Raw genomic sequence first — 14,609 nt, 5'->3', positions numbered from 1 at the left:
GACAGAGAGAGGAACAGGGTAAAAAATGTGTTCCATTGGAGATATTGGAGATGTCCACACACTAGGCAAATTTAAAAAAATCCAGGAAGATCGACTACTAAAAGGTCAATATGATCACGGGTTGACTGTAGCAGATTAAAAGTTATTTACATTTAGATCAAGCACATCCTGTAATTATTTCAATACTGAATTAAGCAAATGTCAAATAGTTTAACATCTAAATACCCAGGAAGGCGAATTCTTACACTGTCAGTCTTTCCCATCCTTCTGTTGGACCCTGACCCCAGTAACTTTTAGTCTCTTGGATAATTTCAGCCAACTTTGAAAGAAAAGCAAAGAAGATAAGGAAATTTCTAAAACCGTTCAGCATTTGGTGCTGCATAGACAAAAGGCGCAAAAACTCAGTGAGTACAGGATCGATTCAAGGGCTGTTCCCACCCAGCTGGTTAAGCTGGATAGAGGCACCAGCTCAGAAACTTGAGGAAAGTTTGATGATAAAAGGAAGAAAAGAATGATGGAATAAAGGGACACGGAGGTGACTGGTGACAGGTCAGGGAAGGGCAAACCTATGACGCAAACCGCCCATGGGGCAGAAGTTCCACTTCCCAAAGAACACAATTTCCCTAATGCTGACAGCTAATTATGTCATGGGGGAGAAGCCCATTACTGTATGAGATGATCGTTGTATATTGGTTCTGGTTTCTTCCACATGAAAACAGACTAATTCATATTTAAACATAGAAAAGGCTCTTCAGACAGAGCTAAATTTCTTGATATCGATGTCCCAATCCACAACAAAGCAGAAACAATGTGTGAACAAGGACAACCGAAGTGTTACTTGTGCTTTATTTTGTTACTGAAAGGAAATCACATTTAGCACAAACAAAATATATTAGAAGAAATCCGCCCTGCAGTTCTAATTCTAGCTGGGTTGTTTTGTTTTTTTCTTCTCTGTGTTTGGTTTTAAAATCATTAAAATGTAAAGCACTCCAAGCTTTATTTTCAACTTACCAAATATCAGTGCTAAGCCATGGGAAGTCCCCACTGCTATCAGATTCGATGCTGCCTGAAAGTCATGCGGAAAGATTGAAAGCAGAAGAAATGTCAATCACAAATTCATTGCTTCAATTCTCACTGCACTCATACAAAATTTGCCAAAAGGCGAAGATTTAGAAGGTTCTATATAGCTTTCACTTAGAAAGTGAGATTATCTAAGTATTACATCTGAATGACTATTACGGAGACTTTTTTCAAATCCAGAGGGCTGAAATTTCTGCTCTGTACAGTCAGCCTCATTCATCCGGCACGGTCGCTCCAAGGTTTTATAGTACTTGTAAACCTGCACTCAATTAAATAAAACTTAATAGAAATCACATAGTGCTCTAGATATACTAATGTTCTTCTGCTTTTTCTTTCTTAGCAAGTTTATTCCTAGTAATTCTTCAGGTTAAAAAAAAATAGGTGCTTTAATGTCTGGAGGATGTAAGTAGAGGTTTTTGTCCTACATGCACATCAGTCACAGCATGTTTCCAGTTTTGCTGCACAACTTCAGATATGCCAACAGGTTTCTTTCCTGTTTCTTTTTAAACAAAAAGTATAATTTCTAATGGCATGTTTCTGTCGAGTCAAAGCAACCAAGCACATCTTGAGCTTTTTTGTAAAACATTCAAACTCATTTCAGAAAGCCGAACAAATATTTGCTCTGTTTCACCTCCTTAATATGTTTCTCTTCTCCTTTAACTATAGGCAGCTTCACTTCTGACATATTTTAATCAGCATGCTTAACTTCAAGCAGTTTAATGCAAATTGCTAAGCAGGAGTATCTTTCAAACAGACTTTTAGTGAGCTTTTATATTTTAAGGTGATATCTCAGTTTCAACAGAGCCATAGACATTTGGAACTCATCACTTTATGAGCACTTCAGTTTGTTTCTTTACAAAAATTTTAGGAGTCAAAGGAACAACTGGCAGAGAAGAAACAGGGAAATCCAGTGTGTCCAACAGACAAACACTGACTTGATGGGGTTAGGTGCTCAACTAACAATTCCTGGTGATGACATAAAAAACTGGAAAACGTGGGGCTTGATCAGAAAGGTTGAACTCTGCCCCAGGAATCTGGTTCCTTTAGGCTGCTTCTCCCACCCCTCATATTTGAAAATTCTTAGCGAGGGTAAGAAGGAAAATGCATTTATCAGCTCTTTTAAATTGCTGCTTTAACAAACTTGCGTGAAAACTGACTATACAGCATTGCAGAATAGTCGGAGTACTCACGATGGCGGTGGGCAAGCCAGCATCCACTTTGTCCTAGAAAAACAGGACAAGTCGTGAGAGGCACAGAACTCCCAGCTCCATATGTGTCTCTCATGATCAGAACTACAACATGCAGAAAAGTCAATACAAGTCGCATTTTAATAGTCACACCAGAGCAGACTGTGCTGAGGGAACTAGAAATACCCAGAAGGGATGAGGAAGTGCCCAGAAATTGAGAGGAAGCAGAATTGCCTGTAATTCCACATAAAACTCACTATGTTCTTCTCAAAACAATCTAATCTTAATAACAATGTTCTGTGTACACAGCACAAACACCTAATGCAAAGCTACATCCCTCTCAAGCACATCTTATCAGTTTGCCATCCAGGCGGCTCACCCAGACTGCTGCCAAGGGGTTACTAGTTAGTAGTGGATGTACCAAACACATCAGTATTATCCAGAATGAATAGTAGGGGGAAGGAGGATACCTGACACACACCCCTCACCAGAACAGGTTCAGAGTTTTCTTAATAGATGCAATTAGGAGAAAAAGACACTTACTGCTGCAGAGGCAATTTGGGCAGAAATTCCTTTCAGGAGCGAGAGCCGTATAACTGAGCCATGGAGTGACAGAGGATCTGGGAGTCTTTTCTTCCTAAGGAAATAAGAAATAAACCAGATGCATTAGAGCAGAATAAAAGGTTGGGACTTTGCCTAACCCACAGCCGAACCAGCAGGTAAATTCCGCATGCACTCGTAACTCGTGCAGTTTCCATTCTTATTCTTGGTGCCTAACATGCACAAAATGAAACAGATACGAGATTATTAGCAAAGTCTGCTGCACACCACTGTGCCTGCATAAAGTTTGGTTTTAACACGCCTCCCAGGGAAAAAATAGTTCTTCAAACAAACTGTCTGTTTCAAGACCTGTCTGCCAACCTTAGAATTTATTAACAAAACCTCAAAGCAACACTTTTGCTCTTTAAATCATCTTCCAGCGAGACAGGAAGTTTCAGCCTTTAAAGGTAAATGTCTCAGGGAAACACACAACTGGAACAGGCTCATTAGCAGAATACAGACCCCTAGGAAAACTGCATGTGTGCTTAGAGAGTAACATTCAATTAAAACACAGCTGATCTGATACAAAAGGTTCAGTGCCCCTTTTTACAGAGAAAATGTCTTTAAAAAGTAATTAGCGTACAGTTATTTCTAAAGAGCGTTAGTGTAATGTAGCACACAGGGCAGAGGGAAAATCCCCAGGAAAGTTCCAATGTTGTTGCCAGCACACAATACCAGAAAGCCAAATTTCCAACACTAACAGGGAAACATTTGGTTCTTCTCTCTCCAGAGTCACAGAATTAAGTAGCTCACATGTAGCCTGAAGAAAGTTGTTACTAATAGCTTATATTATGGCTAAGGACCCACCAACATGGCAACTACTTCACCCAAAGATGACAATAACACTTGAAGGTTTTTCTGCCCACTCTGTACTGGAAAAGCCACTCCAGGTAACAGTTCCCTCAATACAAACCATCTTACTTGAAAAAAAAAAGGGATAACAAGTCAGTTCACTACCATATGCCACTACAAACACTTGGTGTGCTTCTGTCCTATGGAATCACTCATGCAACAACCACAACTTCTTATGGCAGGTAAAAAGGCCATAGGAGTGACTTGGGATGCAGGATCAGGTCATCATTTGAGTAATTAATGAGACAAGTCAGCAGTATTATAGCTAATTAGCACATTCCAGGTTGCTTTTAAATGTCCAGATTAGCATTCCATTCACAGGAGTGACAGCAGTTCACTTGCCTTTTAAAAACAACCACTGGCTGCTTGCGGACTCTGGAAGTCACCAGACACACCTTTGAAAGATTTTCTTTAAAGTCATCATGGTTCAGCATTTTAAAAATCCCACTAAAATTCAGAGAAATTTAAATACTCCATCTCCCATAAAATGCATTTATTGCTCAAACAGCTTAGCCCTCAGTGCAAAAACAAATCCCATTTTTGCCTGCTTGATCCTGCAGGAACAACACTGTTCTGTCAAAAGAGGCTTCACTGGAGTCCCTGCAGCATCCCCTGAGACTTCAGCACTAGGATGTAACAGCAGGGGACAAGAATCCACACGTGGAATTAAACAATTCCTACCCAAATAACAGACAACCTGTGTGCTCACAGCAAAGCTCGGGGAGGAGGCGCCTTAAGAAGTTTTGACTGTTTTTAGCTTTGGATCGCCCTTCTTACTACTCCAAAAAGATAATTTGTTTTTAATGGACATAAACTGCTTTTAAAATCACTGAACCTCTCAGGCTATGAGCCCTGCAGTACCTTTTCAGGTGTGTCCGGTCTCCGCTGTCAGAGCTTGCTACAGAAGATGTGTCATAGGAGTGTGTATCCGTGTTATCAATGTTCAGGAGAAAGGGATCCTCCAAAATGAAAGACTCTTCTTCATCATCAGTCTGAAGGAAGAGAATCGCTACAGCTTACTAAACATTCAAAACACACAACACCCCAACTGAAACATCAGGAAAACAGCAGCGATTAAGCAGAAAAATCAAGAAATCACGAAAATCCACAACTTAAGAACTACACAGAATTCTCTGCATTTATTTCTAGTTAAAAAAACGTTGTTTGCTGACCCTGACCTTTAACGGACTGCACAGTCTTCAGGTGACCAAATCCACAAGTAAACTTGCTTAAATTTGATGGAAAACTTTTACATTTCAGTTGCAGATGTTTTGATTGAACAAGCAAAATTCCACGTTCCACACTGTACAGCAATTCCTCAACTGAGCATGTGCTTTGTCAGCTTTTAGTGCCAGGAAATGATGGAGTTATACAATTGTATTTCCCAAGAAAAACGCAATATGAGAATAGCCAAAGAAATATGTGCTGCCTCATCCGAGCCCCTCCGTGTATTGGAGCTGGTTGCACACCTGATGGGCCACTCACCTCATTTAAGATGCTCTCCAGTGTTGGAGGGGTATCAACTTGAGGAATGTCAAATTCTTTGTCATCGATCTGTACACCAGAAAGAACAGACTGAGTTTAGGTTGCCCGCTCCACCTCCCAAACTTTTTTCTAACTAAAGAGAAAATAAAAACCAGCTACGCATGCACTCCTTCCAACACCCATATATACTACAATTTCTCCTATTCAAAATGCATTCTCTGCAATTGAGCACTGCAAGCCAGAACACAAAGTATTTAGTAATAAAAATAAGACAGTTCTCTGACCTTTGCCCACATCCGAAATTTCCAATGTTATTTTTTTTAGAAAGTGTTTCTAAAGATTACTACCACTGTGATACTGCCTTTCTAATACACCTGGGCATCAACACACAAGACTTTTTTTCTGTTTACTGATGGGAAAACCCCCCAATTGTCTTAAAAGTAAAGACGCTTTTATCTGAGACTTGCACGAGCGAACACGCAGCTCTGCTGTATGGGGAAGGCTGCCCCGGCACCTGAGCCTGCTCACCCACGGAACTGCGGCTGCTCCGTCCCTTCCCACGGGCTGAAACCCGGCTGACTACAGGACCTACCAAGGCCTGGCACGGCGCCTTCCAGGGCGCAGGTTTATTTTAAACTCTTGACTACCTGCTCCTCTAGCAATCCGACAGGACGAGCCCGGCTGCGACCTGCGTTTTGCCCACCAGCAAGAACTGACACGGGTGGGTTTTAGGGAAAAGTTAAACACTGTGAGAGTCACCCGTGGGAGCCGCTTGCGGGGCACCGCCTGGACAAACGCCACCGACCGGGCACCGGCGGGTCCCGGGCCGCCCCACCGACCCTCCCCGAGGTGTCCCGGCCGGCACAGACCCCGCAGGGCTCCCCGTCCCGGCCCCGTCCCTCCCCGCCGCCCTGGGCCGCTCCCCCGGCGGGCAGGGAGCCGCGCCCGGCGCTGGCCACGCACCAGCTCGCTGCGGGAGTCCAGCTCGCGGTCGAGCTCCGCCACGCTCAGCCGGTGCGCGGGGGGCTCCAGGCACGGCTCGGGCTCCGCTCCCGGCTCCGGCGCCGCCTCCATCGCCGCGCTGCGGGGCGGCAGCCGCAACAGGCCGGCACAGCCGGGACTCGAACCCGAGGCCTCCGACGCCAGCGGCCCTGCGCAGGCGCAGCCCGGCCAACCCCGCCCCGCGCCGGCCTTAAAGGGGCCGCGGCGCCCGGCGTTACCGGGAGGGACGGACACGGCGGTGCTGCCGTACGAAATCCTTTTATTTACTGGAAAATCACGCGTCTGCTCCACAACGACGGCGGGGAAGCGGGCCCGACGGGTGCGTTAGCCTCCGAGGGAGGGAAAAGAGAAAAAAAAAAAATCAGTAACAGGTAAAGAAAGGAGGGATAGAGATCAACATGCATCCAGCCCTTCCAGCCCCACTGTGCCTTAGCTAATGCCAGGTGAGTTCTGCTACACTTCCCAGCATTTTTGGGGCCCCAGTCTGCAGCTGTACCCCAACAAAGCCGAATGTGTCACTGTAGGTTAGAAACTGGGTGAGACACAAAAGCTTTTGGAAATAATGTGGCTCATTTTAGACAAGGCAAGAACTGCTGTAACAAGATTTGGTGCTTGAGTGTTTGTGTTTTCTTTTAAAAACCACCTGGAAAAGTCGAGCAGCATTTGCAGGTAGCTCAGTATTTCAGTTATTCAAGACAGAAGAAAGTAATGTGGGATTTCCAAGAGCCCTCACCCATCTAGGAGGCAAGGGGAGAGATCAGTACTGACCGCTGCAAAATAAAACGTGTTGGAAGGAAACAAATACTTACAGCTTAATGGCATCAGACACCCAAGCTCCCCTGGTCTCTTATTTGTGCCTACATACATCATGGTGACACTACCCTGTGTACTGATCTGTCAGTGCGGGCAGAGCCCACATTGTGCCCATACGGAGGAATGACCCCTCTGGTGCCCATGTAGCAACAGCAGCAGCCGAATCGTCATTTTGGTTTCCAGCTGAATTAAAGTCACATACTGAGGGTACAAAGAGCATCCCACAGCTGTGCCTGCCTTACCTGCTCAGCCTTCCCGTTGTTCTGCCCGAAGAGCAGCCCTGTGTCCCTCCTCTCTGGAGAAAGCTCCGTCTTGTACCTGCAACAGCATGCGGATGAGCAGGGAACACCCCCTGTTTCATCTTACCCTTCCCTGGTGCAACCTGAGGACATTTTTTCTTTTAAATTTTTTTTTGTTAGTGATAGGACAAGACGAAGAGGCTTCACCAGACTGCACAATCACCAAAAGGCAAATTGATTGATGACACAGTGACATGCAGAGTACAGGCAGCAGGTGCCTGGAGCTGCAAATTATTGAGGAAGATGAGCAGAGCTCCAGGATGGACTCCAGGCAGAATGACTCCAGCTACTGAATCAGCCACACCAAGAAACAAAAATTACTAAGATTGCACCACAGCCTGAGGAATGCCATCACAGAGACCTGCTAGAGATCTTGGAATCAGAAGGTGACCAGGAAGGTATGTTGAAGGAATAAAATAAATGCTTGTGGTGGTTGACCAGTTTCAGAAAAACCACATTAGAGCTTCTCGTTCATCCTGCAGAGCTGGATGATATGTACTACTTTTCCCCTTCTCAAGAGGACAGAGGTTTTGAAAAGCACAACCACCCTTTCCAGCTTCCTCCATCTAGGGAGGCTCCACAGGCTTGTGGACACCCAAGTGGCACATTAACCGCATTTCAGAGTCAGTCCAGACAAAAGGACAGGATTTTTGCAAGGAAGGAACTGCTTAGGGCTATGCTGGCACTAGGGAGCTGGACCTTTTTTCTGACATTCACATCTACAAGTGTTTAAGGATTTAGTGGCTGATTACCACCATGCGCTCTCCTCCATGCTCTAAAACCTTCCTTTCCACCGCCAGCTGTTCCAGGATGGTCTTCTGCAGCAACGGTGCGTTCACTCCTCGTACAACAGCCACTAATTCTCCTCCCTGAAAGGTGTGAAAAGAAAATCGGTCAGTAAGTGCTCAAGTGGTGCCCTCTGGGCTCTGGAAGTCACCACATCACACATGATATTATGTACCAGGCCCTACTTCATTTATACCTTAATCTCTCAGGTTTTTTGTTTGTTGGTTTTGTTCTTTAATAAAACAAAATTGCTTTATTCTGTTTCTTGGTGGTAGGGCAGAAGGTATTTAAATGTAAACTCTGGCTGTATATTCTTGTCTATGCAGCACTTGATCACCAATAGATACCAGACACAGAACAAATAAATCTGTGCTGTCTCACATGAAAGAAGAAGTATCCCTCAAAAAGGACAGTTGTTCCCACCAGCAAGTCATGTTTATTGCTATGCAACTACTATAAAAATAGTTTCACTCACTGCAAAAAACAGAAAGACAGGCTCGCATTTCCCTCCGTATTTTTCCAGAGCATCGATGGAATCAACTTCAGCCTAAAAGGAATGTAAAAAAAAAGTGTGTTTCTAGAAAAGCATTTCTATGTTGGAGGAACACACATGCACCTGAAATCAGGAGGCTGCAAGGAGGGCCAAGCAGGGGCCTCCACCAGCAACCTCACTGCCCACGGCTCCGTCAGCAACCCAGAGCTGCCTTTCAGCCAGGAAAGGCATTTAACCACAGGATCACAGCATGCCTGAGGCAGGGAGGGATTTCCGAAGGGCTCTAGTCCAAGATCCTGCCCAAAGCAGGGCTAGTCCCAGTGTTACAGGACGCTGTGTTCATTTTGAGCATCTCCAGTGCCCCACAGCCACTCTGGGAGCTCTTCCCTGTGTCCAGTCACTATGCTGAATGCTTTTCCCTCCTATCTACTTGGATTTTTCCCTGCTGCAATTGGATCCTGTTGTCTGTTGTTCTTTTGCTGTGTAGCACTGGGAAATGTCTCTGTCTTCTCTGTTAATCCCCTACTGGAGACCTGTCCCTTCGTCCTCTCCAGGGTGAACAAACCCAGAATCTCCCTGTACATCAGGACTCATATGTCAATGATTCTGTCTAGTGCTACTTGCTTAAGCAGAAATCTGAAAAGTATTGAACAGTTGAAGCTTGAAAATTCTTAACAATATGGGTTCTTATGGATGTAACCAAGTGTCTGTATTTGGCAGGATGGAACTCCTGGGCTGTTATTTTGGCTGAATATTGGAAAGATCAACAACTTCAACCTTTAGTTACCTGCTAATGCTAAGCAGTGCCAAATCAGATCTTACCACAGCAAAATGCAGGAGATCACTGCCAACTTCATTCCTTAATTTTCGGAAAAGATCCACTACTGTTTTGCATGGACCACACCAGGCCTGAAACACATCAACAACTGCAAGCAGGAAAATGAGTAAGAATTAGGTCAAAATGGGCCAGTTTAGACATAGACCAACAGGTTGGTTTCTGCACTTTCCTGGTTTGCAGTGTCATCATTTGGAAGGGGACTGCACAAGGGTGGTACGGCAATAAGAAGAGTCTTGAGAACCTCTGAGGACTGAGGTATCCTCCTCAGTGACCTCTGCAGCACCACCCCGGGGAAGGAGATCTGCCTCATGTCCAACCAGAACATCCTGAGCTGCAGCTCCCATAGGTCTGTCTGGAGTGTGGAAAGACTCCTGGTGAGCACTAGAAGGGCTCTGGGTTCAGTAGTAATTGATTCCTAACAGCACTGGTGTCCTTTAAACACAACAAAAGCCATTTATTATGTTGACCAAACCCTTACCAATGAGTCCTTTGAGACACAGCATTTCTTCCCACAGCTCCTGGCTATTGATGTTAATCTGTGTGAAAATGTAAAAACACAGTGAAAGCAACATTAAGATACCACCTGGTTGGCTTATTGGATTAGAGACCTAAATTGTCTCACAGGAACCAAGGAAAGGCAGATGGAAAGCCTAGGAGCATCCAGACAAGAGCCTTTTAGTTGCTCCCCCTTTTTGTGGCAACTATTTGAGCAGTCTGGCTGCTTGGGGACCCCAGTTTGCAGAAAGACTCAGAGTTGTCCTGGGGGGTGGCTGGGGAAGATGGTCCCCTGCCTCTTCTAGGGGATCAGCATCACAGCTGACCGGCCAGAGCCCTGGCTGAGCCTGCCAGGCTGTGCTGTGTGTGGCACAAGAGGGAAGGTCTATGAAACAACCACGCAACCTCAGGTTTTCCCTGGCAACACAAGCCCTTGTGCAGCCATGCAGCCAGATCTATGGGCAAGGAAGGGCTCCAGATGCTCCTCCTGTGCCTTGGTTTACCACGTAGCACTGCAGGTGTGTGTACCAGGAGGAGCAGTGGGGATGAGGGACCCTGAGCTCGTCACCTCAGCAGCACTGTGGCAGCAGAAACACAAAGAGCTACTTTGCTTTCACTTAAATGGAAGTCTGCCACATTTTAATGCAGGCTAGCAGCCAAAACAGTGAAGAGCCGCCAGTGATAACTGGCTGGCTCTCTGCAGGCTGCCAGGATCGCAGCACGGACAAGCAGGAGAGTCACACAGCCAGGGACACCCACCAGGTCCCTGCTCAGAGCATCAAAAGTAGCAGCAAGGCGGCATCTGGGCTGACCCCCAGCACTGGGTGCTGCTCCAACATGCAGCTCAAGCACACATCCTCCTTTCCTCACACCTATTTCATATCCAGGCCTCATCACATTGATAAACCAGATCTTTCTCCACCAGCAGTTTCTCTCCATGCCTGCACACAGGCTATATTTTGTTAGGATCATAAAATCATAGAATCATTTAAGTTGGAAAAGGCCTCAAAGATCATCTAGTCCAACTGTTAACACTGCCAAGTCCACCTCTAAATCACATCCCTAAACACCTCATCTACACATCTTTCAAATGCCTCCAGAGATGGTGACTCCAGCACTGCCCTGGGCAGCCTGTTCCAATGCCCCACAGCCCTTTGGGGAAGAAATTGTTCCCCAGATCCAACCTCAGCCTCCCCTGGCGCAACTTGAGGCCGTTTCCTCTGCTCCTGGCGCTTGTTCCTGGGGAGCAGAGCCCGACCCCCCCTGGCTCCAAGCTCCTTTCAGGCAGTTCAGAGATCAGAAGGTCTCCCCTCAGCTCCTGTTCTCCAGCTGAACCCCCAGGTCCTTCAGCCACTCCCATCACACTTGTGCTCCAAGATGTTTCAGTCTTGATAAATCAAGTAGTAAATACACAGCTTTCCTGATGCCAGCACACTAGCAGATGGTCTGAGCCCAGCATATCCTACCTGAATCACCAGCTGCTACATAAGGGCTCGCAAAACATAGTGAACAGCAGAGAGCATAGAAAGATCTGGATTGGAAGGGACCTGCGGACTCCTTCGTCTAATCCCCTGCTCAAAGCTCAGTGTTTAGTCAGGTTGCTCAGGGATTTACCCAGTTGAGGATGTTCTAGACAATTCCATACATTGCGCCATGTACTATATTACCCCACACTTCCAATACTGTTGTTGGAAAGGAAAAAAAAATATCTTTAGAATCTTTCCCATCTTACAGGAATTGCCACCTAGTATGTACTTCAAAAAAACACAACATGTTTTCCTAAAAAAGAAGCTTCTTAAGAAAGGTTAAGATCTGGTTTTGTTCATCCTGAACAATGAGGATTCCTAATAACTTTCTCAGCTGGTGTCATTAATCTTAACGACATTTAGTCTACACTGGAAGACAGTAAGTCACAATAAGGCCAGCTATTTTACAATGATTAATGCCAACATGCATTAAAGGACCCTTAAAACTGCAAAGTCAAGGTTTTCAAGGGGGGAAATTCCAGTGCAAATTGATGGCCTATTACAGATTTTCAGAGCTGTCACTGGAGGTCACCCGGTACGGTTTCTGCACGCCCCCACCTCGCTCGGAGGAGTTGCTCAAGCACCTCTGTCCCTTCTCCTCTTCAGCACATGACCCCAAGCCTAATTTTTTCAGAGAACACCTGCAGAATTCAGAAATTTAATTATTCCAGGAATCAGTAGTGCTAGGACCATCCTCAGAGTGTCTCACAGAACACTGATGAGTTCAAATCATTTATGATAATACTTGGTGGTGAGTTCAGCCGTGAGTTCACTGCTGGACTCGGAAGGTGACGCCAGCACCCTTCAAAGTGCTTTGCTAATTTGGAAGCCCTGAGGCTGCCAGGACTTTGCTTTTCTCGAATATAACCAGAACTCTTCTAGGATATCACACTATGTCCTACATGAGGTTCAGCTTTCACCTGCAGATGTGAACAATCACATTTTTGCAGATTTAGACCCAGCTTTTCCTTAGTTGCCAAAGATGCCAAGTCTGATTGATGTGATTTTCCCCATCACACAGGAACACAGTGGGACAAATAGCAGTAGAAACCATTTTTACCTTAATGTAAGTTACCCTCTTTCTTGTATACAAATGTTCACCTTTTCAGTCTGTGCTTTCCAATTTTAACAGTGAATAAAGAAGGTTAAAGAGCCCATAATCTCCTTCTGTATTTCACTCTTGTGAAGACTGAATGTCTTTCAAAATTTGAAGGAGACTTTCATAACCTACTTTGGGTTTCTCAATGTTTTTCCACACCAAACTGCTCTCAGAAACCCTCTCTCCCCTATGCAGGTAGTTATAAAGCATCATTAGGTTACTTACATGGTGTAAATAGGGAAAAAATCCTCTACAAATAATTGTTAAATAGGTTTTTCAGCCTTTGAATTTTTCTTGTTGGTCCAAACTTCTCCACTTTTACAGTAATCTTCCTAAATATGTGAACAGGTCAGAAACGTTCAGTGACACTTGCCATCTAGGAGAATCCCGCCCTTTCCCAGTTCCCTACTTCTAAATGCCCTTTGAACAGCTGTCCCACGAAACACAGATGTATTTTGATCTACGAAAGCAGCCAAACCCACGCCAGCTCGTAACAGCTCTGAAACGCAACCTGTGGCCCCGCAGCACCTCCCTCTGCACCCCACAGCACTGACTGCGGGGAGAGATCTGACCTGCCGCGTTTTCTACCTGCCCCCAGGAATGCTTTTCCACCACAAGGACCTCACAGTAGGGCTTTGCCAGCAAAATCTGAGATTCCCCAGGACTGAACTTCATCCTTCACATTTGCTACGGTTTCAAAAGATGCATTAGTATTCTGGCCCCTACTACCTGCAGCACTACCTCCTTTTTCTTTGCAGCCATTCTTCTGCAGGAACAAGGGTCCTTTGAGCAGCGGTCCCAAGCGCACAGCACCGCGGACGTCCTCTAGTTACGTGAATCCAACCTGCACTGCAAAGAAAGCTCTTTACCCATCCTTGCTCCTCTGCCCAGGCCATACTGCCTGCAGCAGTGCCAAAGCCTGGACACAGCTCTGCTTACGCGCTTTTCAGAGATGAGGTGCTGCTCTCACTGCACAGACACAGCAGCCTGTGAGGGTGGCAGAGGTGACGCCAACGCTGCCATGGCAGCACCCAACACTGCCACGGACATGTCAGGGCGCAGGGACAGCCCAGCCCGCCCGCTCCCCTCCCAGCGTCTGCTGCAGCCGGCAAGTTCCACTCAGCTCCCTCTCCCCATTGTTCCCAGCTGTGGTTGGGGCCCCTCTGCCTCCTCTCTGCCTGTTGAACCCGCCTGGCTGCCCCCAGCCCACTGCACACCCCCCGCACTCCGGTTTGCCTCTGTCCCACCTTAACAAGGGGCTCAAAACAAGGCACGGGATCCAGATACGACCTCCCCAGCACCGAGCAGAGGGCGTAAGTTCTGGCTCCGCTCCAAACACAGCTCAGTTTTTGAAGGTTGGTAGGGTTTTTTTTTTCTTATTTGTGGCAAGATCACAGCACCCGTGCCCAGCACCCTCCCAGGGTGATGTGATGCCCATCTGGGCAGGGCTGCTGCTCACCCCATCCCTTCCCAGGCCTGGGGTGACTCGGGTTTCAGGTACAGACTTTGGATGGCAGACGATGACTGGTGGGCTGGTCCTCCAGCTGGTCGAGGGGTCAGGTTTTGGGATGTCAACCCCCCTAACACCACAGGCAAGGGGAGGGGACCCTCCAGTACCTCCAAGGGACATAGTGGGGCTGAGCCTCAGCCAGGGCTCCTCCAGCTCCACAAACTGCACCCACAGATGCCCCCAGCAAGTGTCTCTTTTTGCAGAAAAAAGCCTCCAGTGAAGTCTGACGATTTTAACCACCACTGAAATGTTGCGTGTTTACACCTACCATGCACTTATACTTGAGGATTACCAAAGACAGTCCTATTAAATCCATTTTCTAGTCTTCAAGGATCTAATCTCATGCACCTCAATTATTCTTCATGCAGCATCTGCTGCAATGGCTGACTTCTGTAAAAATACATTTTAAAGAATATGAACTGTTTGCCTTAAGAATACACTGGCAAAAGATGCTTTTGAGCAGGTCACTTAGCTTATTCCACTATTATAACACAAATTGGTGATTGGAAAAACAGCGAAATAAGTCTCATTTGACTTTGTCTGG

At 46.1% G+C, this 14,609-nt stretch overlaps 2 protein-coding genes and 1 long non-coding RNA gene across 7 annotated transcripts in view; 1 reads left to right on the top strand and 2 right to left on the bottom strand.

Moving 5' to 3' along the window:
* VPS8 (VPS8 subunit of CORVET complex) overlaps nt 1-6,322 on the bottom strand; it is a 64,968-nt gene extending 58,646 nt beyond the window's left edge. Inside the window, exons 1-6 of one of the 3 annotated variants that reach the window (XM_082054992.1) lie at nt 6,168-6,322; nt 5,205-5,273; nt 4,581-4,711; nt 2,811-2,904; nt 2,271-2,303; nt 1,012-1,066 (exon numbers count right to left, since the gene is read on the bottom strand). In XM_082054992.1, coding sequence (XP_081911118.1) covers nt 1,012-1,066; nt 2,271-2,303; nt 2,811-2,904; nt 4,581-4,711; nt 5,205-5,273; nt 6,168-6,278 — 493 coding nt within the window. In that variant the 5' untranslated portion in view covers nt 6,279-6,322. The remainder of the gene's footprint in view (nt 1-1,011; nt 1,067-2,270; nt 2,304-2,810; nt 2,905-4,580; nt 4,712-5,204; nt 5,274-6,167) is intronic. The other 2 variants (XM_082054991.1, XM_082054990.1) reach the window with 2 other exon arrangements.
* A 132-nt stretch (nt 6,323-6,454) lies between these two features.
* On the bottom strand, nt 6,455-13,629 carry NME9 (NME/NM23 family member 9). Of its 3 annotated transcripts, none has more exons than XM_082054995.1 (8): nt 13,495-13,629; nt 13,297-13,418; nt 9,914-9,971; nt 9,420-9,523; nt 8,580-8,651; nt 8,071-8,187; nt 7,262-7,337; nt 6,455-6,535 (listed from the first exon to the last, which is right to left on the bottom strand). In XM_082054995.1, exons 2-7 carry the CDS (start codon nt 13,315-13,317, stop codon nt 7,266-7,268), a joined length of 444 nt encoding a protein of 147 aa, XP_081911121.1. In that variant the 5' UTR covers nt 13,318-13,418; nt 13,495-13,629; the 3' UTR covers nt 6,455-6,535; nt 7,262-7,265. The 3 variants fall into 3 exon arrangements, with proteins under 3 accessions (XP_081911121.1, XP_081911123.1, XP_081911122.1); XM_082054996.1 differs by lacking the exon at nt 6,455-6,535 and adding an exon at nt 6,920-6,943; XM_082054997.1 differs by lacking the exon at nt 8,580-8,651.
* On the top strand, nt 6,510-8,221 carry LOC309440834. The gene is made up of 3 exons (XR_014184270.1): nt 6,510-6,649; nt 7,439-7,716; nt 8,119-8,221. It is a non-coding gene; the product is annotated as an uncharacterized lncRNA (long non-coding RNA).
* Nucleotides 13,630-14,609: the final 980 nt, after the last annotated feature.

This window comes from Streptopelia decaocto (genome assembly GCF_964273445.1).
Source record: "Streptopelia decaocto genome assembly, chromosome: 6".
In the NCBI taxonomy this organism is placed as follows: Eukaryota; Metazoa; Chordata; class Aves; order Columbiformes; family Columbidae; genus Streptopelia; species Streptopelia decaocto.
Note: the sequence above shows the minus strand (reverse complement) of the source record. Positions and strands in the feature narration are given on the sequence as shown.